At 33.7% G+C, this 25,955-nt stretch overlaps 1 protein-coding gene across 1 annotated transcript in view; it reads left to right on the forward strand.

Annotated features, from left to right (window-relative positions):
* wtip (WT1 interacting protein) overlaps positions 1-25,955 on the forward strand; it is a 34,014-nt gene that overhangs the window by 4,770 nt on the left and 3,289 nt on the right. Inside the window, exons 2-7 of the mRNA XM_058752140.1 lie at positions 8,136-8,237; positions 20,331-20,398; positions 24,254-24,316; positions 24,545-24,675; positions 24,799-24,850; positions 24,957-25,025. Coding sequence (XP_058608123.1) covers positions 8,136-8,237; positions 20,331-20,398; positions 24,254-24,316; positions 24,545-24,675; positions 24,799-24,850; positions 24,957-25,025 — 485 coding nt within the window. The remainder of the gene's footprint in view (positions 1-8,135; positions 8,238-20,330; positions 20,399-24,253; positions 24,317-24,544; positions 24,676-24,798; positions 24,851-24,956; positions 25,026-25,955) is intronic.

Raw genomic sequence — 25,955 nt, forward strand, 5'->3', positions numbered from 1 at the left:
TTCACATAAAAAGGGTCAGAAATGTATGACTTTGCTCTATGCCTCAGCTCTTAAATCTCATTTGTGTTCATGCGAGAACCAATGCAAATTGTTATAATTGACATTAAACCTACCAAGCGCCTCCATGCACCATATTGAACATGCTCTGTGATATTTGAGAACTACAAAAGAGGAAAGGTTATCAGTGAATTATGAGAGAACTTATTATTATAATGCACATTTGGACTAGTTTTACAGTACTTTTTTGAGCACAAATACCCATTGCATGCTTTTCTTGTATGGAAAACAAGACTGGCAATCATTGCATTCTGTGTTTCACGGCCAAAAGTATAAATAATATATGGTAAATTATAGCAAAACGTTCATTTTGGGTGACTTGTGTATGTGTGAGAAACAGGGATTTTAATTCTAAGGCTTTTTATGCTAATTTTTTAGAGGTGGTATATATTAAAAACAAAGTTGCATACACTGCTGTTCATAAGTAGAAATTTTCTGCAAATAGAAGTCTTTTGTAACAATATACACTACCGTTCAAAAGTTTAGAGTCACTATTTTTTTTCTTTCTTTTTTTGAAAGGAATTAATACATTTATTCAGCAAGGATGTGTTAAGTTGATTAAAAGTAATCAACATGTATCACAGGTTCCAAAAACATTAAGCAGCATTAATAATAAATCAACATATAGAATGATTTCTGAAGGATTATGTGACACTGAAGACTGGAGTAATGAAGCTGAAAAATTACATTTTAACATATATTCACATAGAAAACAGTTATGTTGAATTGTAAAAATATTTCTGTAAAAAAAAATTTTTTTATGTATTTTTGATCAAATAAATGCAGCCTTGATGAGCATAAAAGACATCTATAAAAAACATTAAAAATCTTACTGATCCCAAACTTGTGAATGGCAGTGTATGTCAAACTAAAAGTGCACTTATCAGACTACATTAAAAAAGTGCTCACTTTAAGTGCCTTGATTGGCTTCTGATTTTTGGATCTTAATTTTTTTACTTCAAAAGTTTGCATTTTTGGGCTACAAACTTTGTTTAAAACTGCGAGCTATCACAAATAATGCATGACTGGTTGAATTTGCGTTCATTCTTGCAAGCGATTAGGCTGTCGGTGGGGTGGCGGTTCAGCACCAGACTCTTGGCACAGAGTGTTTGTCTCTGCCGCCAGACACAGCTGCTGGGGGTCAACGCTGATCACCTGCTTAGAATAACAATCATCTTAGTCCGCACATGTGCACACAAACACGCACAAAACACCGAAATGCTCCAAAAGTAGCTTTGCTTACATTTGAGTTTCTCAGAGTAATCTGCTCCTGAGAAGAGCTGGATGTTTTCTGGCAGCGTTATTCGCCTGCTTTAGCGCTGAATCAGCCGACCTTTGACCTTCGTGTATCCACACAGACACTCGGGATTCAGGGTCTGGCTTAAAATAAACACGGAATGAGACTTTGCTCGCCGCCGTTTCCGTTCAGAGAATTGTTTTTTTTTGCCAGAAGTCTAGCTATGCATCGTTTTGATTCGGTGCAAAAGAAGTGCAATAAATCTGTAATTTGGGTTCTAAATGCTGAGTTGCATGATCATGTTGAGTGCATGTGGATCATGCATAAATCTGTGCATGTTGTTGTCGTACATGTAGAGGTCTTTTGTGGTCCAAACTAGGGCTGGGTGAGATGGTTTTTTTGGGGGGGTTTTTTTCAGAACGTTTTTTCAGAAGATTTCAATTTCAGTTTTTCAACGTTTAACTTAAAAACATGTGATGTAAGTAACATTTGTTTATTAAAAATTTGCAAAACTATCTGGTTAAAGAAAGTTGACCGTACATGAAGTGGTTAACTATAAATATAAGATGCAGAAAAGATGCATGAAATATTAAGGCAAATATTGTGCAAACTCGTTTTGCACATATCTTGTATGATCAGAAATAATGTGAAATAAGAAAAATGCTAAAGATTTCTTTGCCAAAATGTAGAGATTCAGTTTTAGAGGTCAAAAGTTAAGGTGATTAAAATTCAAAATGACTAAAAGAATAACACCAGTATTCAGCTATTAATAATAATAATAAACTTTATATAGCAACTGTCAGACATTAAAATGCAGTAAAGTGCTATACACGATCAGAAATTACATCAAAAGTCAGTTTCAACATCACAAGAACATCAAATCTAAGATAAAAGGAATCAGGAACAACAAGTTTAATATGGAATAGCATCATGTATGAAAAGCACACATAAAAGAGAAAAAGTAATAAACTACACCATGTCTAATATAAAATACTAAAACATAGAACATATTATTAACAGTAAATGCAGATTTCAGCCTGTCAGCATCATGTAAACATGAAATATCAAACATACAGTAGTATTTTTTACAGGTTTTTTTTCATTCCACTGCAATGCTTTTCCACTTTTTAAAAAAAAAATGTTAACGTGCTTGATGGATGTGTTTTGAGCACAAAAAAAAAATTGTAGCAAAACATTACACTTAAATTAATCAATAAATCTGAAAAATCACCCGCCCTAGTCCAAACTCAACAACAGTAATATACACGCAGTGTAATTTTTGGCCTTGTGTGAAACAAAGCAATGCTCTTCATCTCTTTCTGGAGCAGACTGAGTGATCTGTTATCAGCCGGAGAGAGGAAGGAGTTGTGGTTCACGGCCTGTATAGAGGAAGTGGTACCAGTGTGTATCAGGTGAGGGGAGTTCGTCTGGAGGATGCGTCTTGTTGAGTTGCCAGCCGTCCTCATTACATGTGAATCTCTCACTGCTGTTCACAATAGACCTTTATCACAGCGGAAGCAGTGTATCGATTCTTCCAGTTATGTGTATTTTTCAATGTGCTGTAGTCACCTAGTTGAATAAATGCCTGTTAAAGTGAGCATGTGCAGGTTGATTTCAAAATCTGCACATTTTCAGAGACAGTGAAGAGAGATTCTGATGATTACTGTGCACAGAATTTTCCAAACTCAATGGAACTTGTAGTTTTAATGCAAGCCGATCTGAGAAAGCCGCGTTTCAATGGTTTCAATTTTCATTGACAGTCATTTCACTGTATGTAATTCTCACATTCATGCCAAAATTTTTATTTAATAGGCTATTCAAAGTCACGCTGTCAACTCGCGTTATACTGTTTAAGATTAATTAGCCTAAATGTTTAACATTGTTAAATTTCTTTAAGGCAAATTCGGCACATTCATTCATTTTAATACTGTTCTTACGAAAATTAACCATAGTTTAACCATGGTATGTAAAAATGTGGTAATACAAATGGAATTCAGTCTGTGAAAAAACATTTTTACTATAATAAAACCATATCAGTCAGATTCGTTTAAAAATGTAAACAGTTATGAAATATGATCAGTAAGAAAAAAACATTATTAATGGGAAGACAGAACTTGACTGCAGCAATCATTTTTCACAGGGATCACAGGGAAATCATTTTTTAATTACTCAGAATGCACATTTGGAAGGGAAATATATTAATAGGAACATTTCAGCAGGTTGAAAATATGAGCTTTAGGCTCAAACATCCTCAGTTTCCAAATGCATACTTCACACGAACGTTCTCCCGCTTAATATTTTAGAAGGACCTTCATCCCGCGGCATCAGTTTCATCCATGTTTTCCTCAATTCGTGTTGTGTCAGCAAATCTTGAAAACTGGGGCAGTGTGTCGTTGTTTAGAATGAAAGCAGCCGGGTACGGTGCAGTAACACCGGTGAGAGAAGAGAGGAAGGAAAGAGAGGATTCGCCCATTAGTTTTGATTGCGTTGCGATGGGACCGGAAGTGGCGATACACTGCTTCACTTACCGGATATAGGAAGTGTGATAAAGGTCTATAGTGCCTTTTGAGTGACCTACTGCGTTGTTACTGGTGTTTAAATCAAGCTTCTCTGCTCCTATTGCTTATAATTACGGTTAGTGATTTTGAACAAAACCTTAAGCATTAAACGTCGTGTAACTCATGCCGTACTGTTTGAGCTCCAGACATGAAGGATTCTTCAAATCACGTTTTTTTTGTGTGTTAAAGTTATATTGCAATTTGCCAAATGCATGAATATAATTAAATGTGAAAATCTGTTAAAGCAGGCTTCATTTTCTTTATAAAATGTTTCATCTTTCTCTTGGTTTTAGAGTAGAATATGATTTGTTTTCAAGCAATTTATTTGTTTATTGTTAGGAATGTTGCTGGCAAAATTATGTTTTATTTTCTAAAAATCTGTGACTTTGGTCTGGGGTTATTAAACTAGACTAAAACCATTAAAAAATCATGACTTGGAAAAAATAAATATTAACAGAAATAAATGTAATCATCTAGTTGCCAAGGCAACGTTTCTCATTTTCATTTAGTTTATAAAAACTATATAGACATTTAAAAAATATATATATATCAAAAACACACACCTAAATTTCTAAAATTTTAAATTAAAATGAAATTATGTTTACATTTACTTGGCTGGCCAAATTATGTTTTATTTTCAAAAAATCTGTGACTTTGGTCTGGGGTTATTAAACTAGACTAAAACCATTAAAAAATCATGACTTGGAAAAAATAAATATTAACAGAAATAAATGTAATCATCTAGTTGCCAAGGCAACATTTCTCATTTTCATTTAGTTTATAAAAACTATATAGACATTTAAAAAATAATAATATCAAAAACACACCTACATTTCTACAATTTTAAATTAAAATGAAATTGAAAAATATAAAAAATAAAATCTAATTCAAAATATTAATGTTAACTATAAAAGTGTTTCAGTGATACTAAGATAATCCTGATTTGGTTGGCAGAGGAAGAAGTGAGTCAGTCGCACCGAAAGACATCTTTGAGACTTGAGAAACTTGAGCCGCTCTATAATGAGGATTAACAGCGTGTTCAGTGTGATCTGTGTGTTACAGTCAGCTGAACGTGTTAATTAGTCACCGCTGGATTAGTTCTTCCTAACACTCACCTGAAAACTTGTTTTTCAGCTGCCAAGGTGAGCAAGTAAGTGTGGCATTAAAGGTTGCTTCACGATTGAGATTTCGCCATTTCACAACAAAAAGGAATGTTATATAGAATGCAGTCAATATTTCTGCATCACATGCAGTCTTGCTGAAGGTTTTGTCAGGTAATTGTTTATCCAGCTATTGAAAAACCAAACACTGCTGTTCAACTCTATTGATTCCATGCTGCTAATAAGTGCGGTAAAGCGTGATAATGCGTGCTTGCAGCTAATAGACTAGCCTAGTACAGACTAACCGAATGGCAAAAAAATGAACAGAATGACACTGTTGTAAGACTAGTGCTGTTAATATTGACTCGGTACATGGGCTGGGCGATTAATCATATTTTATTTTCAATTACCGTTCTGACTTAACAGCAAGATAATCAAGAAAACACTGTGCCACAGTGATGCTCTTGTTTTGTTTTGTGTTAGAAATTCAGCACAGCCTTTCCTTTACAGTGGAGCACAACAACAAAATTGATCTTACCTATTTTGATGTTTATTTATTATTTATGTTATATTACTTTGTGTATTATTATATAATTTGTTGTTATTTTAGTTTATATGTTTTATATTATTTATGATCTTATATTTGTATTATTTATACTTTTATTATTATATTGTTTATATTTGTTTTATATTATTAATATTTTATTTTTATGTGTATTTTATATTTAAATTATTTAGTTTTATTTGTACTCTCATATTATATATATATATATATATATATATATATATATAGTACTTTATATTATTTTTGTTTATTATTTATATTTATATTATTTTTTAACTTTTTATTATTTATTTTTATATATTATTTTATTTGTTTTCAGTTGTTCAGGAAAGTTCAGGGAAATTCACTGTTAAAAAAAAAAAACAAGCTTTAGGCCTAAAAGTTCAATAAATGCATAATGTTTCCAAAGTTTAATTAATAATTAGTGTTAAATAATCATGATCTCAATATTAACCAAAATAATTGTGATGATGATTTTTGCCATTTTGAGCAGCCCTACTTTTGACCTCTCTGGTTCTTGGGGTGGATAGTGGCTGATTTGGTGTGCAGTTGTGGAGGTTTATACGCCACACCTCTGGGCCGTGAGCGATGTAGATAAAGCGAGCCCCTGCCGGGACTTTTACAAACACGATTAGATCAGAAGTGCCAGATTCTGGTACATGAAATTCCCTCTCGATGATGCTATAATTATCTTGAGTTAACCATTACGTCACCGAGAGCTTATCTGATGAGTGTTTCTGTTCTAGAGCCTGTTATCACATGCACAAATGGGTTTTACGTTAATTGAGCTTTTAAGTGAGTTTTTCTTAAGTCATTAAGGGCTGAATTACATCCGTTTTGAGATTTGAAAAAAGAATTTCCTGAAACACTTATTTGAGTTATCAGAAAAGTTGTTGTTGGGAGATTGATGTGCGATGTGTCATGTTTGCCGTCGGTCATGGCCGTCTCAGGGGTGATGTTGTGTCCTGTCTGCGCGGTGACCTCAGCCTGACCATGTCTAGGTGTTGACCGTGGCCGCGGTGAGGAATGTGACCCCAGCGGAGGCCATCTTGTGTGTGAGACTGCAGGCATTAGTGCTGCTGACTCACTCTCCCATGATGCTGAGCACTTGATGTATAACAAGAGTGAATGATGACTGATGAACTTTTGAACTTCAAACCACCTAATCACTATAATAGGGCACTATGATGCCCTATGAAGTGTTTTACTTTTTCTCACCATATGTTGTATTGTTACAAAATTCTGTTTTAGCATGTCTAATTATTTGAATCCAAAAAAAAAGCTTAATTTATTCAAATTTATTCTTAAAATAGCCTTATGAAATTTTTTTTTTTTTTTTTTCTCAGACATTCTGTGTTGCGTATTTAAATTTTTCTGGATATCAAATGAAGGAATAAAACATTAATTTAATTTATCTTTTAATTATTGTGTGATTATTCCAAAATAAAGTAGTAGTAGTATTACTAGTAGTACATTCTACGGATTACGGAACAATAGTAATATATTTCTGGCACAGTTTCTTCAAGTTAAACCAAACTTTTATTTTGACGGGTTGCCGTGAATACTTTTAAATTCTTGTGCGTATATGATATGATGCTAGTTTTACTCATCAAATGGTAAAATGCTTATGATGTGACTCTCAGAGCATATATTTACAGATAGGCCTACTAGTCCATATCAGGATGTGATTTAAGTGTACTGACCTACTTTTCATTAATTGAGTCAAAATTTGACGAATTTCGTGTTATACAGCAAATTCCGTTTCTTTAACTGGATTCCGCGATTCCATCTGCGTTTTCGGCATCACAGCATCAAATCATAGGGCCCTAAAAGTGAAACAGCCCAAATGTGACATTAATGTAACATCTTTAATTTATGCTTGTGTGAAGGAAAATTAATTCTTTTTTTTTAATGGGTCAATGATTTGATGCGATTTTTGTTTGTCCTATCCATTAATTAATTCAAAAGCAAACAATGCAGTTCATACATGCAGTGTCTACACTATGATGAGAGTAATTCTAATTTCTGTATTAAATATCAGATAATTTTTTGAAAACGTGAAAAATAAATAAAATAAAATAAAAAATACAAAATTACTTTGAATATTTACCTTGAAAAATGTGTTAAAAACATTTTGGAAATTATAAAAAAAAAAAAAAACCTTTTTAAAAACATGTTTTATTAAGATGTGTACTTTCACATATTCAAGACATAAGGAAAATATATTAGTATTTTTTGCTTGGTTAAGCCACATTGTCTTGAAAATGTTATAAAGGTTTTTAGAAAACTTTATGACACCGATATGAATACAAAGAGTACATTTCTATGAACTTCAAAATATGTTTTTAACCATTTTTATTTAATAGTTTATTTATCAGGGACACTATTATATGTCGCTAGCAGATGTATATAACTGTTCACTCTTTCTCACCAAACCTCATCACAAAGTCTAATGTTTTCACTTGTTTTGACTATTTTTGTCAAAAAAAGCTTAACTTTAAATCAGCTGAACTTGAGTTATTTGATATTGCCTCTTATGATCGGAGATTGTATGTTCCTCCACACAGAACACACCCGTCTGTGATCCTGACAGCTGTCTGTGTATCGGTCTCTTCCAGGTATCTGTGTAAAGTGTGGTAAAGGTGTGTATGGAGCGAGTCAAGCGTGTCAGGCGATGGGGAACCTGTATCATACAAACTGCTTCACCTGCTGCTCCTGCGGTGAGTGACACACACACACACACGCACAAAATGCATAAATGTCCTATTGTAGATGCATAATTGAGCAAAAGACCAGATGGACCTCTGCTGACACCAATGCGCTGTTTTGTATTGTATGTCTAAACTAGCATGCTTCGTGCCATTGCTGTCAGCAGAGGTCCATTTGGCTTTTTGGTCCAGCACTGAGTGTACAAATCATTTTTATCAACATATTTCTAAGTAGAATTATGCATCTAATGAGAACTATGCATCTAAAATGAGAGTTATGTATTTAAAATGGCAGAATTGTGCATTTAATGAGAACTATGCATCTAAAATGGGAGTTATGCATTTATTTAGACTTGTGCATCTAAAATAAGAGAACTGTGCATTTAATGAGAATTATGCATCTAAAATTGGAGAACTATGCATTTGTTTATACTTATGCAACTAAAATGAGAGAATTGTGCATTTATTGAGAACTATGTATCTAAAATGAGAGAATTGTGCATTCAATGAGAATTTTGCATCTGAAATGAGATAATTTTGCTTTTTAAAATTTTTATTATGCATCTAAAATGAGAGATTTGTGCATTTAATGAGAATTGTGTATCTAAAATGGAAGATTTGTTGTGGTTTGTGATATTGTTTAGTTCGCCGAATGGCAAAGATCACATGCCACATGTATAGACTCACTCCTGTAGAAAAGCATGTGTTTATTTGTGTTTATGAATGTGTTTGAGCATGTCACGTTTGTCCTGATCAGTGTTTCTGTCCGTGGGAGCACTGTGTGTGTGTGTGGGTGTGTGTGTGGGTGTGTGCGTGTGCGCTGCAGGGCAGCTCCGTCACCTGACGCGTCCTCGGTTCTCCTGTTTCCTCTGTAAGCGAGAGAGAGGGAAATCACGGCAGTACTGTAGAGCACAACTGCTGTTCAGTTTTCTCTCTTTCATTCTCTCTTCCCCTCTGCACAGATACTGTTTCCTCACGCTTTACAGCCAGTGCAGATAATTTACACGTAATGCTAGCCATTCGCTGTACACGTATTGTTTGGCGAAAGAAAGCGGGCCAGTAAACCGGATGCGGTCTGGGAGGAACTGGAAGCCTCTTTTAAGGGCATAATGGGTTCTTGAAGTTCACAGGAGCTCTTTAGCGTGACGTTCGAGTGTGTTTGTGGATGTTTGGATTATCTGTGATGAATAAGCTGCTGTGGTTGATCTTAAGTACTTCAGTGCAATCATGAGCCGCTGTAGTGTTTTAAGAGTGAAGGAGATGCAACATAAACCATGTGTTGCTTTAGAGGTTTGAGAATGAGGCTTTAAGAAGACCAGTTCAGTGAGGGATGTCTTCTTAAACTTATTTTTGTGAAACGAGTCGAGGGGGGCGGGTACAGAATGACCAAAATTTATATTTGTATTTGTATGTAATAATAATGGTATATCATGATCTAGTTATTTTTAGATTGAGTTCAACCTAAAAATAGTTTGCACAATACACAACCATGTGCTAATGACTATTTTTGTTGTTATTTTTCGACCTAATTTCAAAAGTATTATTTAAATTAATTGTATTTATTTAGCATACTGAAATCAAACCAAAACATCAGATGAGTCACAAATAAATATTAAGTCTGCCAGTGTAAAAACTATGAAGTATTTATTTATATAGAATTATTTATTTGCATTTATATTTCACAACTGTGAGAAAAGTCAGAATTGTGAGAGAAAAATTTTATAAAAAACACTTTTTTATTCCATAAAAATACTTCTAAACAAAAGACTCAATTTAGTAATTCCAACAGTATATACCTGATGTATGTAACACATTTGACGCTGTTATAAGGTAGTCAATGTGCTCATATGTAATTATTCTTTATAATTATATTGCAATGTTACTTGGAAACTGTAAATAACCTACAGCTTTAGAGCGTCATGCTGTGATGTGTTGAAAATCACTAAATTGATCCCATTATAATTAAGAAATCTGTCTACACAATAAGTGCTCTTATTAAGCGTCTATTCTGGCATAATTAGGCCACAAAATGAGTTGAAAGGAGCCGTATTCTATGCTTTTTTAGTATTGTATTATTGCCCCTGCAGCACTGATTGAGATTCCTGTTGTTTTTTTACTCTGCACAGTTTTGTGGATAATTTCAGCCTTAGGTATGAAGACGTTTTTTTTTTATTATTATTTATTTTTTTGCACTTTAATCTTAAACTTCTTAAAGTATAAAGTGTTTAATAAAATCCCCCATTGCACTGTAATCGACAGTGATGTAGTGATTTTTTTGCATGCTGAGTTGCAATTGCTGTTCTTTTTTGCATTTATTTAAATACAAATAATGATTGATCTATTTAACCATGTGTGGCATATGCATAATGTCGAGTGCTCTGTATCAAGTTCTTACTTATAGAGGTGGTGTATGAAAGCAATATCACGCTGGCAGCGGTAATCACAGCTGGAATTGATTTTTGTGCTCTGCTGAAACAAAAGTACTGAGTGTCATGATAACAGCAGATGATAAAGGATTTCATTTACACACCATCAACCAAAGCGAACCACTAAAATATCCCATCATGCATTGGGGCAAAACAACTTTCAAATATCTATCTATCTATCTCGTTATTTAGTTCTATCATTCATTATATCATTTGTTCTATCACTCTATCGTTCTATCTATAATTAGTTCTATCATTCTGTTGCTCTGTCACTATATCTATTGTTCGTTCTGTCATTCATTTTATCATTTTATTGCCCTATCGTTCTATTGTTAGTTCAATCGTTCTTCCTATCATTAGTTCTCTCATTAGTTGTCGGTTGTTCTATTATTTGTTTTATCACTTTCTATGATAAATTTTATAACTCTGTCATTCTATTTGTCTGTTGCTCATTCTATTGTTTGTTCTATTGTTTATTCTATCACTCTGTTGTTCTATCTTTAATTCTATCATTCATTCTGTAATTCATTTTATCGCTCGATCATTCTATCTATCGTTGGTCCTATCATTCATTTTATTGTTCTATCATGCTATCATTCTATCCATCATTAGTTGAATCACTTGTTTTGTCATTCATTATATCATTCTATCTATCTATATGTTGTTCATTCTATCATTAGTTCTATTGTTAGTTCTGTTGCTTGTTCTTTCTATCGTTCTATTGTTCTAACAATCTATCTATCTATTTTTCTATCGTTCTATCCGTCTATGATTCTCTCATTCTATCTATCGCTCTCTGATGATCTCTTGGTTGTTTATCTATCTGCCTGTCGCTCTGTGAATATCTATCTATCTATTAGAGACAGTTCTTGATGCTGTTTTTGTGTCTGTCTACGTGTATAATTGAGCTTTGCTGTCACGTCCAGAGCTGCACCCGCCCCGTCCTCATCAAAGAAAAAGGAATGCACTCATTTATTCCTCCCTCTCTCTCTCTCTCTCTCTCTCTCTGTGTGTCACGTCTTGCTATACCAGCGCTGTATCAGTCATGACATGGACAAACACACTCCTGTTCTCATAAACACACACTCACAGCATCACAAACACTGTGTAACAATTATAAAGGTGAGTGTATGTGTGCCCCGAGCGTCCCGCAGGCCTCGGCCGAGTGTGTGAGCTGCATTCATGTCCCTCCACAAACACACTCACATACACCAACACAGAGAGTCATTATGATGTTTCATTCGCTCTCATTTCTTCTCTTTCTTTCATACTTATTTGCTCAGGTCTTCAGGAGGACTCATAGCATTCAGTCACAGAGAACAGTTGGAAATATTTGTCTCTAGCCAGTGATTCATTTGAACCGACTCACAGATTTACTCTACAGTTTATTTGTCACTGTTTTAATGGACCACTTTGGCCTTGCAGTCAGACTCAGTATAGTTGTTTGTGTTACCTGTGAAGCACATAAAATATACATTAACATGGGGAGAAAGAGAGGAAAAGATGAAACGGACAGTGTATATATATATGTCGAGAGAGAGAAGGGGCAGAAGAGCATGTGTGTGACCAGCAGGCCTACACATGCTCTGAACCGCAGACTAAAATTCCCCTCTTTACAGTAACACACACACACACACACACACTGACTACAGTCTGGATGTGAATTCCCGAACATGTACATACACCCTTTGAGTGACTCATCACCTCCAGCATCCCATCATGCACTGGGGCGAAGCCACCTGCAGATAATAAAGACCTGCTTGTTCTCTCGCTGTGGACAGGAGTGTGCGTGTGTGCGTGTGTGTGTGTGTGTGTTTTCTCACAGCTTCAGGAAAGGAGCAAGAAAGACACATAGGATTTGTTCTCAATGCACAACATTTTTTAGTTTTTCAGATCGGATCATTAGGTCTATAATTAGGTCTAGGTCTATTGTTTATTCAGTAATTCATTCAGTCATTAATTCATTCTATCCATCTGTTTATGTCATTTTTTTTATCTGTCTGCAGGGCTAGAAATTAAGTTTTTACCTGGAACTTGGCTCTATTACAGGCCAAACTCTCTGTAGCCATTTAAAATTAGAGGCAACCACTGTATTTTAATCATGGTACAAATAAAGATGCTGTATACATGATCAGTTTCTGATTTAAAATTAGATTGCATAATTTCAAAATCTGAAGTAAAAACAGAATGGTCTGACTTTAGCTTAGCAAAATTATTAGGGCTGCCCCCTAATAGTTGACTAAATGTTAGTCGACCAAAAAATTTTTTAGTCAGCTTTACATGGCCGCTCAATGTAATGTTAACCTAGAGAAATGTGCACTGTTCAAGTGTCTGTGCGGAGTGTGAAGAGTAGCGCGCTCACTGCAGGACAGGTGGTGGTGCCGGTGTGCTCACTTACTTCTAAAATACTCTGTCATTTTTGCTTATACAGATAAGAGTAATACGTCTTTCGAATCTGACCCTACGTTTATTTATGTGCACTCACAATAACAACAAAACATTGCGCTTTTGTAAAATAATGAAAGCAAACAGGATGTGATTTCTGCTGTCTCGGTCTCTGTGAACTTGAGCACGAAACTTCAAACTCTGTGTATGCTTGCTTTACAGATAGGAAAACTTATAGAGAGTGAAATGTCTACTTTCAAATGAACCAATTCAAATAAAATAAATATTCTCAGATTATGTAATCCGTATGAAACATGCATACAGGCGCATCACTACTGCGGAGATAACGAGTCAGTCGCCGACTTCATCTCTTATGCTAAAAAATACAGAAAGCACTATAGTGTATCAATACATTATTAAAATGTTAATGCAGTCTCCTTACTGTTTTTCCCTGACACATTTATAATCATTACTTCTGCTGGTGCACTGTGGCAAGCTTTATGCGTGCGCTTGAGCGCTTATAGGCTATGTAGACAATTAAAGGCTCATTATAATGATTTAAATGGTTTATTAATAAATGTGTGATTAGTCAACTGATTCTTAAAATGAACAACTACTAGTCGACCAGAAATCTTTAGTCGAGGGCAGCCCTAGAAATTAGGCTACATAAAACATCTGCACAAAACAAAAATGGGCTGAATGAGATGCAAATTCATTCTCTGACTTCATTCGTTCTCATTCTTATGGAACAGCAGCGATACAGTGTTTGGTTACACTTTATTTTGATAGTTTAGACATTCTATCAACTATAAGTAACTTTTCAACTACATGTCAACTAATTCTCAATAATTAGGTTAGGTTTACTGTTAGCAGAATAAGTTGACATACTTCCAAACTTTCTCAAAGTCAGTATGTTGTATGTTGTGGACCCATCAAAACAAAGTGTTAGAAGATGTTAAGCAGACAGTCTACTAATACTCTAATGACTGCTAGTTGACATGTAGTTGCAAAGTTACTTACTGTTAGTAGAATGTCTAAAATGTACTATCAAAATAAAGTCTTACCCAGTGTTTCCTTGGTTACCGCTGTAAACAAATCAGCTGCACAAATCATTCTGTCTACCTATCGTTTGTTTGTTCATTCTGTCTACCTATCGTTTGTTTGTTCATTCTGTCTAACTATTGTTTGTTCGTTCTGTTTACCTATCATTTGTTTGTTCATTCTGTCTATCTATCGTTCGTTCGTTCATTTCTTCTGTCTACCTATCGTTTGTTTGTTCGTTCTGTCTAACTATTGTTTGTTTGTTCATTCTGTCTACCTATCGTTTGTTTGTTCATTCTGTCTATCTATCGTTTGTTTGTTCGTTCTGTCTAACTATTGTTTGTTTGTTCATTCTGTCTAACTATTGTTTGTTTGTTCATTCTGTCTACCTATCGTTTGTTTGTTCATTCTGTCTATCTATCGTTTGTTTGTTCATTCTGTCTACCTATTGATTGTTTGTTCTGTTTACCTATCATTTGTTTGTTCATTCTGTCTACCTATCGTTTGTTTGTTCGTTCAGTCTAACTATCATTTGTCTGTTTGTTCTGTCTAACTATCATTTGTCTGTTTGTTCTGTCTAACTATCATTCATTTCTTCTGTCTACCTATCGTTTGTTTGTTCTGTCTACCTATCGTTTGTTTGTTCTGTCTACCTATCGTTTGGTTGTTCTGTCTACCTATCGTTTGTTCATTCATTCTGTCTACCTATCGTTTGTTCATTCATTCTGTCTACCTATCATTTGTTTGTTCGTTCAGTCTAACTATCATTTGTCTGTTTGTTCTGTCTACCTATCATTTGTTTGCTCTGTCTAACTATCGTTTGTTCATTCTGTCTACCTATCGTTTGTTTTTGTTCATTCTATCTATCGTTTGTTCGTTCATTTCTTCTGTCTACCTATTATTTGTTTGTTCTGTCTAACTATCGTTCCTTTGTTTTTGTCTAACTATCATTCATTAGTTTCTTCTGCTTACGTGTCGTTTGTTCGGTCTACCTATCATTCACTCGTTCATTCTGTCGACTTATTTTTCTTTCGTTTCTTTTGTCTACCTGTTATTTCCTCCATCTACGTATTGTTTGTTTTGTCTACCTATCGTTTGTTCTTTTCTTCTATCTGTTGATCATTCTGTATACCTATCATTTGTTTGTTTTTTGTCTACCTATCGTTTGCTTCTGTCTACCCATCGTTTGTTTGTTTCTTCTGTTTACCTATCATTTGTTCATTCTGTCTACCTCTTATTCGCCCTTTTGTTCCGTCTACCTGTCTCTCATTTGTTTCTTCTGTTTACCTGTTATTCGTTCTATCTACTTCCAGTCGTTCGCTCATTTGTTCGTTCTATCTTCTTCTTCTGTTTACCTCGTGTTTGTTCCTTCTGGCTACCTATTATTTGATTGTTTTTTCTGTTTACCTATTGTTTGTATGTTCTGTCTATCTGTCATTTTATCTATATATCTGCCATTCTGTCGGATGGTCTATGGATTGTTCCATCATTCTATTGATCTACTATCATTCCATCTTTCTATCTCGTTCTGTTTTAAATCATGTGTGTTTGTATATTCATTATTGTGCTGAGCATGTGGTATTTTCTGTTTAACTGTTCTCAATGCTGCACTCTGTGTTTCTCTCATGTTTGCCATCTCTGGATCTTTGATTATGCTCAAGACAGATTTCCCAGCAGTCCCCAGCAGCTGTGTGCTCTGTTATAATGACACAGTGTCATATCGCTTTAGATGTGGTGTGTGTGTACAGACAGTCAGCCATATTACAATGAGAAAATCATATCAGCCTCTGAACGCTTTGACAAAATTAGATTTCTGCCTTTTCTACTAGGAGATCATAGTCATTTCGTGTTTGGAGGTGCTCTTTTTCTTGTATATGAAAATGTCAGTTGTGTTTTCTAGTTGAGACGTGTATATTCTAGAAGAATTGGTTACCCTGAGATTAATTTTATGGTACTATTTTTCATAAACAGATCATTTAAGAGGATCACAGACCTCAATTAGAGTTGATTCCAAGTTAATTTGTCATAAATTAAAATAAGACTGTGAGGTACACAAATACAGTCATTCAAAAGAAACAAATAAATGCATATTAACAAAGCATTTTCAGTGGACAACAATTGTATTATATATATGCTTTTATAGTATTATTTTATAGTATATATTTGAATTGAGCTTTATATTTATATTTTCATTTTATTTTAAGTTTTAGTCATTTTGTAACATGCTTTTCAGTAGTTTTATTTTTATTTATTTATTTAATTTTTCCATTTTGTTGCAAATTATTTTTTCAGTTTGAGTAATTTTAGTACTTCAGCTAAGTGTTTTAAGTTTAAGTTGTTCGTCTGATAATTGTAATTAATTTTAGTTTTTAAGTTAAGAAAATAAAACACTGTTGGACAGAGAATTCCAGAAATGTGCACTCAGTGTGACATGAGACCTTAAAACAGTAGAATTGACCTCATCTATACTGCACAGCCTCGTTTTTACTTGCGTCACATATGGCAACGACCCTGACTGAGTTCATGAGAGGACTGAAGATCTGCAGTCACTGTGACAGTCATGGGAAACATGCGTTCAAGTGTAAAAATTAAATCAGAGATGCATTTAACACAGCAGGCCATGGAAATAAAACTGCCCACACACTCTTCTGAGAAGAGTGGAGTAGAAGAGATGCATGTGAGTGAAAAATGACAAAAAGATTTGTGGTTAATGGAGCCTTTTCACATTTCCGGGCTTCTCAGAAGCAAAAGCCGTCATAGTTTGGTAAACTTCCATAGTTGTGAACGGAAAATGCAACACATGTAATTTTTGCATTTCCATTTGACTTAATAGCAAAAGGAAAAATCCATGATTGGTTTCTGTCTTTCCAAAAGAGGAAAAAATATCAAGAGATTGATTACGTTGGTTAAAAGAGAGAAAGATTAGCTGTCACTCCCTCAACCATTGTATTAGAATTAACCAGCTTTCTGTAATTGAAAGCAAGAAAATAAAACACAAAATAGCGTTAAACATGTACATACATTTTTTATTAATGAAAATATAAAATATAATAAAAAATATTTTTATTTTACTTCTTTTTTTTAAAAGAAAATATGAAAAAATAGGTTTACGATGTTAACTATAGAAGCGTCATCACAGTCTGTGGCCTATTGAAAGTTTTTGCTTTAAGTTTTGTTAATTTATTTCCATTCACTACACTGCAAAAATAGATTACTCTGTATTTTTATCGTGTTTTAAAGCACAAATATCGAAACATTCTTTAATCAAGATACATTTACTTGATTAGCAAAATGACTGAAGATATTAAGTGTTATTTTATGAAAAATGAATCTAAATATTCTCGCTTTTTGCTTAAAACAAGGAAAAATATTTTAACCTTAATTCAAAGAGAAAAAAAAAAAAAAAAATTCTTGCCCCATTGGCAGATATTTTTTCTCATTTTAAGCAAAAGCTTTCTTAATTTTGATACATTTTTAAGAAAACAAAATGTAATGTAATGTTACTGTAAGTGAATCTTGATTTGAGAATGTTTAGATATTTGTGCTTTAAAACAAGACAAAAATACTGACATTTTTTGCAGTGTATCAAAATAATTGAACATTTCAGTTCAGTGAAAAGTTTAACAGCACTAACTGTGCCAAAGATTTGCTGCACATTCATCATACCAGTGAAGAGCTACACATTTGCCACAAATGAACTTAAAGTTTGCTGCATATAACCAGTTTTTTCAGTGTAGATGTAGTTGACTGTGGCCGCAGTCTTTGACAAAGGCTGGAGGAATCTCGCCGTCCCTCCCCCCTCTTTCTCTCTCTCTCTCTCTCTCTCTGTCTCTGTCTGTTTTCGGTGGTGGAGGGGGGCATTGGGACCAGCCGGTGACCTCAGGCTCAAAGAATGTCCCCGTTTACTCAGACCTCTCTCTGTCTCTCTCTGTGTTTTTGTGTTGGGAATCTGGCCCTCCCCAGACATTTGTCAGCTCCAGAAATCTCAGTGATCTCAGCGTCGTTTGTTGTGTGTACACACGTCTTCAAACATCCTCCTTTTACATTGCCATCTCAGTTGTTTAAAATCAAATTTGTATTATTTGCACCTTTTTATTACAATTTCTAAACACATCCAAGTGGTTATTGATGGTGCACAACTGCACATTGCTATGCAGGTGTGTTGCTAAGGATTTAAAAAATCTTCTGGTCTCTATATGGCTCATGTTCCTCCTCTATGGGATTTATTCACCTGTTTTATGATCGAGCAGGTGAACACCGTGCGTCTACATCACTTATTGAAAGTCTTTCTCAGGTCTGCGTGTGTATCGTTCTTTATCACTCTGAATTAAGTCGAGTGTTCGTTTCTCTGTTGGGCCGCTGGCTGTTTGAATGTGGCAAGTGCATAAATTTTGAGACCGTGAAAAGAAACGAGATGTCTGCCTTGAGCGCTGTAAATTAAGGGATGGGGAAAAGGGTCAGACTGATTTATGGACTCTGTGTGTGAGGTGGTTTGGTGGTTTTTGTGTGTGTTTGAATGCGATACAGAGGTCCTAGTCTCGTGCAGTCAGACTAGCAGCATAAAGTCCCTTCGCTGATTCTGGCCAAGATACGCCCATTTAGACAGAATCATACCGTCAGAGCCACATGGTAAACAACCAACCTACTCAAATTTCATTTAATTTGAATTTTTCTGGCTTCCGTATTTTCCCTGTTTTAATATTTCTGGACTCTATTTTAATGGTTCAATTAAATTTTACTAAACTTGAAACTTGAACAATTCATTAACAATTTATTAAAAGTTTAACAAAATTAACATTTCTTTAGGGCCCTGAAATGAAATAATATATATATAGCACTTTTTTCACGCAGGGCCATGTGGGTTTGGATTTAGTTTTCCCTTCATAATAAAAAACTTCATTTAAAAACTGCACGTTGTGTTTACTTGTGTTATCTTTGATTAATATTTAAATTAATATTAATATTTAAAAAATCAGGAAGGGGGACAACACTTTTTCACACCACTGTGTGTGTGTGTGTGTATATATATATATATATATATACACACACACACACACACACATATTATATATATATATATATATATATATATATATATATATATATATTTGTTTTTCTCTCTCCTCAAATTCTGTTTTATATTTACCAAATTCTGTCTTTTCCTTTTAATTTTTCTGGATTCCATTTTAATAGTTTAATTCAATTTCAAAAATCAGTCAAAATATGTCTAATTAATTGAATTTATAAAAACAACTTCATTATACTTACTTTTGCAATAATAGGGCCTTATAAAATGTTTATATTTTAATATTTCTGTTATGAAGGCATAAAACAATTTATCTTTTAATCAAATGAAAATTAAACAAACCCTTTCATTTTTGGCAAACAAATTGCCAAACAACAGAGGTTTACTCTTAAAATCAAAACATGACAAACCATTTCATTATTCTCTAATCATATTTTTATTTATATTAATAGGGATGTACATTCCATTGGACAGTACTAATATATTTCTGTCACTATTTCTTCAAGTTACCCCCAAATATTTATTTTGGCAGGTTGTCATGAAGTCCTTTAAGTTTCTGTGTTTATATGATATGATGATAGTTATATATAGTTATATATGCTCATATGTGTGCAGTAAATGAAACCGCACATCTGCGCTGTTCATTCTCGCAGAAAATGCAGGATCATTTTAAAATTGTAATTTTGTGGCTTAATATTCACAGACACTAGTCCATATTGTGATTTGATTTAAAAGTACGGACCTACTTTTGTTCTGTTAATTCAAAATTTGACACATTCTGTGACATTCCGCTTTTATGACTTTATCCCACAATTCCGCATTTTACCCGTTGTGGAAATTATAGGTCCTTTCAACCAGCCACAGTTTGCATTTGTTTTTAGGCTGGTATAAACCTGTGCACCCTGATTCTAGGAAACACTGTATACAGAACCAGTCAGATTTGAGCTTTTGATGCATGTTGTAGACATTTCACATCCGTCGGTCAGATGTCTGAGGCTGCTGGTTTGTGTTGTGGGAATGAACAGCTGTTCACTTAACACACATCAGAGATGAAACATATTTCATTCTTTCAATCATTTGATGTTGCCAATTAAAAATAATTGCTTGTTTGTTGTCGATGTTTGTAAACAGCATGAAGACGCATGGAGTTTCTGCAGTGTTTTTGACTGCATATAAAATGAAACTTATGACATGGTGGAATAATTCGATTTTTTTTTTCTCCCTCAGGACGGAGGCTACGAGGAAAGGCTTTCTATAATGTCAATGGAAAGGTTTACTGTGAGGAAGACTTCCTGGTGAGTATCACAGTTAAAATCAAACTTATGATGCATTTACATTGTCAGATTTACAATAATTGAGTTTCTGACTATTTTACTTTGTCAAACTAAGATTTTTGTAATCTTTTGCTCGCCAAGGTTGCATTTATTTAACTAAAAATGGAGTAAAAATGTGAAATATTATTGGAATTTAAAATAGCTGTTCTCTATGTGAATATATTGTAAAATGTAATTTATTTCTGTGATGCGCAGCTGTATTTTCAGCATCATTACTACAGTCTTCAGTGTCACATGATCTTCAGAAATCATTCTAATATGCTGATTTGCTGCTCAAGAAACATTTCTGATTATTATCAATGTTGAGAAAAGTTGTGCTGCACAATACTTTAGTGGAAACCGTGATGCATTTATATTTTAAGGATTCTTTGATGAATAGAAAGTTTGAAAGAACAGCATTTATTTGAAATAGAAATCTTTTGTAACATTATAAATGTGTTTACTGTCACTTTTGATTAGTTTAATATGCCCTCGATGAATAAAAGTATTAATTTCTATAAATAAATCTTACTGATCCCAAACTTTTGAACAGTAATGCCTGATGTGTCACTGTAAAATGTAGTGTTTGATGTGCTTTTTTTTTTAAATATCTTGCAAGAACATGCAGAGATCATTTAATATAGTGACTAAATATTTTTTTACCGTCACTGACAACAAAGCCACATTTTTGCCTAATTTTTGGCATTATAAGTGTAGCTATAGAACTATTAATTTTTGAGCCTGAGCATGTGAACAGCTCAGAATCTCATAATTACAGTAATTCCAACACAATGTGAAGCATTAGTCCATTAAAACCCTTTTAATGAAACCGATATTTCACAGATTGTTCTATGGATACTAGTTCTGCAGATCCTGTCCTCGTTTGATGTTTGAAGTCCTGCTGTAGGTTAGAGTTACACCAGCTGTAGGATCTCAACAAAGTAGCTGTAATGCTTCATTTAATTGAACGTTTCCTAAGAGGGGGGTGGAGACTGGGGCTGTATTGATTAGTGCTCATTAGTGGATGGATGGATGGATGTCTCTTGGGAGAACAGATGCTGTAGCTCCGCCCACCTCTCCAATTCACTCCAGTGTGATCTTATTCTAAAGCTAATCACACACACACACACACACACACACACACACACAACAGGAGCAATGGGAAGATCCATCATGAAGGAATCAACTTCCTGTGTGAAATCTGCTTCTGTTAATGTTATTGTCATTTTGATATTATTGCCACTAGACTTTCATGTGACAGTTTTAATAACAGGGACAGATGATATATTGGCCAGGACAAATAACTGGTCATTTTCGACATACATACATACATACTTACTTACTTACAATCATACATTAGCCAGGCCAATTAACAGGTCATCATTTGGCATTTTGAGAGTTTGTTTGTTTGTTTGTTTGTTTATAAGTTTAATATATGAATTTTATATACAATATTATTTAACATTTTATTCTTTTATTTTTATTATTATTAGATATTTGACTTTTTTTGTATAATTTTGTTATTTTGTGTTAGTGTATATTTGTATATAAATTCATTATTCATTCTTTTTCATTTAACCCATTTAATATTTTTTGTACTTTCCCCAAATTATTAATATTTAAATATTATATATATAATTATATATTTTATTTACCGTTATTTATTATATTAATTTGATATTAGTATTTATTACAGTATTTTTTAATATTTGTATTTACTGTTATTTACTATTCCTTTTAGATATTTTACTTTTTCAAATATTTGTAATATAATTATTTATTTTTAATATAAATATTTATTTTATTTTATTTATTTTTTGCTGTGTTTATTTCAGCTATTGGCCGCCTAGCATAGATGTCTGCATTGGTATCATCTGTTTAAAAAAAAAAAAAAAACATTGGTCAGCCACTTAATGACCCCAAACAGCGCTTGTGTTGACGTGAGCGACTGAGGAACACGCTGCCGGGGGTCCGGCAGATGGCCTGTCTGATGGTACGGTGGGGGTTTCCTGGTATTGATCAGTCCCTCCCAACCCCACCTGCTGGCCCTCGCTCCACAATGAGCACACGCTCACACGAACACAAACACCAGCGCACCAATGAAAAGAGTGTTCAGGCGAGCGGTGATGTCATCAGTACGGAATGGAACGGCGTTCCACGGAAAGTTCCACGTCGTTAAATTGTAGCCTTTGGTTCCTACAATAGAGTCCGAGGATCTTGTGTGGCCTCGGCCTCTCATTTCCATAGAGTGCATGTTTGAGAACATCCTCACTCTAATGGCTGTGCTCCAAACCCTTGTCACCCTGGTAACCAGGTCAAAGCCCTTTTCCCGGACAGATGGCTCCCCTCAGGGTCGTTTCTGTACAACCTGTCCACCATTAACAACCTCTGAATGTTGTAAGATGTTCTAAGTCTCAGGAAAGTCTTTTGGAGGTCCAACACCTCATACTGAACGATAAGAACCTTATAGCCTTATATGAAGGATTCTTATAGCGGCTGCAGCCTTAATCCATCAAGTTGTGGATCTTCTCAGGAATCATGCTGATAATCATTTGGGATTTTCGGCTGATGTCTTAAGTGTTTAATCAGATGCACGGAGCTAAACAGCCTAGTAGGACGTTTCTGAAGCTCTCAAACAGCTCGGCACAGAGAGAGCGCGCCAGCGCCCCCTTGAGACTCATTCAATAGTGATGCTGCTTCATTACTGGTGCAAGTTTTTGGAATTACATAATTTTTGCATATGGGTAGCAGCCAGGAAATGTGAAGCAGTGTGGCATCATATTGTATTATATCATATTATTTTATATACTATAATATTACATATTTACTCAATTTATCAATACTTATATATATATATATATATATATATATATATATATATATATATATATATATATATATATATATATATAATTTCAATATTTTGTTTAAAATTTAATATTTATTTTATTTATTTATTGCCAAACACCCTAGTTGTTTGGGATTTGCTTGGTGAGCAACATACATTAAATACATACACATACATAAATCCAACTATACATATATGTCCTATCAATTATATAGCAATATGTTTTTTAGATATTTTAGCATTTTTATGTTTTTAATATTTTTATAAAAATATGTAATATATTATTTTGTGAATATAGTGATTGCATTTTGGGTAGTTGACATGAAACATGAAGCAGTGTGACATGCTATAATTTATATTATAATAAATTTGTATTATATTATATATTTATTTAGTTCATTCATTTATATTATTGAATACTTTATTTTTTATTTAATATTTAATACATGTTTGGAATTTTACTTGGAGTGTGACCACTTAAAGTGCCGTGATTGTGCACTAGAAAATCTGTGATTCCTCAGTAAACTTTTGAAATAAATTAATACTTTTGTCCATCAAAGACGCATTAAACGGACAGTAAAGACATTTCTAATGTTGAAGATTTTTGAACTTTCTATTCATCAAAGAATCTTGAAAAATAAAATGTATCACAGTTTTACAGTATTCTTCGGCACAACTGTTTTCCACATTGATAATAATCATAAATATTTTGTGAGCAGCAAATCAGCATATTAGAATGATTTCTGAAGGATCGTGTGACACTGAAGACTGGAGTAATGATGCTGAAAATTCAGCTTTGATCACAGGAATAAATTACATAACATATATTCACATAGAAAACAGCTATTTTAAATTTAAATATTTCACAATATTGCTTTTTTTTCTGTATTTTTGATCAAATAAATGCAGCTTTGGTGAGCAGAAGAAACAAAAAAAATCTTGCAAAAGATCTTACATTTGAGTTGTGGTGTGTTTTTTTTCTTCTGTAGTACTCCGGGTTCCAGCAGACGGCAGAAAAATGCTTTGTGTGCGGTCACCTCATCATGGAGATGGTACGAGAAATTTGATGTATTGCACTATTACTATTGCTCTAATTTTTCAGAAGAGGAAGGATCTCTTGTGAATTTAGAGGGAAGACTCTTGTAATTTAGTTTTATCATTTTAAATAAATATGCAGCCAAAAATGGCTTATCAAAGCTGCATCATCTCTGTAATATGAGTCTATTATTAGATACAGAAGTGATGTTATTGTGCCACCTGTGTGTGTGTGTGTGTTGTAGATCCTGCAGGCTCTGGGTAAGTCGTATCATCCAGGCTGCTTCCGCTGTGTGGTTTGTAAGGAGGGTCTGGACGGTGTTCCTTTCACCGTGGATGTGGAGAACAACATCTACTGTGTGAAAGACTACCACACGTGAGTGACAACCATTCATTTATGCTATTTTGTTACATATTTTTCATGCATAACTTGTTTAGTGCTGTTTTGGCTGTCCAGCGTAACCAAGATGTTGATGTATGTTTATATGTTTTTCTATAGGGTTTTTGCTCCTAAATGTGCCTCATGCAACCAGCCCATCCTCCCAGTGCAGGTACGAGCTTTTAAATGCATTAGACTGATGTTGTATGAGTTGGATTGATGTCATGCTTCAGTACTGTGCTGACAGAGGTTAATTAGGCGTGTGTGTGTGTTTGTAGGGTTCAGAGGAGACCATACGGGTGGTGTCCATGGATAAAGATTACCATGTGGAATGCTATCACTGTGAGGTAATTCAGTGGCTGTTGCTCTGAAATACTGACTAAAGGTTGCAGGTTCAATCTCATTGTGAAGTCACTTAACCAGTTTTAACTCCACACGAACACATCCTAGATGCTGGTTCACTGTGATTCACTCGCGTCTGGTAAATGTCACCTAACAAGGGGTCATGTTTTACACTCCAGGATAATGTTCTGGCGTTATGTAAGATGTTTTTATTGTGAATCATTGACTGATGACATTCCAGAGCGGGTCATTTCAGCTAAACTTTGAGACTGTAAGTTAAAATGTTGACTTAAACACACTTCTCAAAGAGAAAACCTCTTATAAATTTTTTTTTTTTGCTAAAAAAGTGATTTTAGGCTGCAGTATTATTTAAACATTTTAATTTTTAATGTATAATGTAATAGTAATAATATTTGTATTATATTTAAGTAGTTATATTATATATATATATATATATATATATATATATATATATATATATATATATATATATATATATATATATATATATATATATATTATATATATATATATATATATTATATATATATATATAGAAATATTTCAAAGGTGTTAATTTTAATATATATATATATATATATATATATATATATATATATATATATATATATATATATATGTGTATATAGGTAAAAATATATTTTAATGATGATGATAATAATAATAATAAAATGTTCACTTCTGAAATATTTTATTTATTTGGAATGTATATTATCGATAAAAAGGAATTATTTTATTCTTTTAATTTTTATACAAATTAATATTTTGCATTAATAATCAATTGATTAGTTTTACGTCATTGATCTTGTGTTTTCTTTTTCTTTTCTTTTTTTTTACACATGCCTTCCAATTCACAATTTTAACAAATCTTTGCACAAAATTGCCATGTGACAGGTTTAAGATGAGGGTGATGG

Source organism: Onychostoma macrolepis, chromosome 18, assembly GCF_012432095.1.
Source record: "Onychostoma macrolepis isolate SWU-2019 chromosome 18, ASM1243209v1, whole genome shotgun sequence".
In the NCBI taxonomy this organism is placed as follows: Eukaryota; Metazoa; Chordata; class Actinopteri; order Cypriniformes; family Cyprinidae; genus Onychostoma; species Onychostoma macrolepis.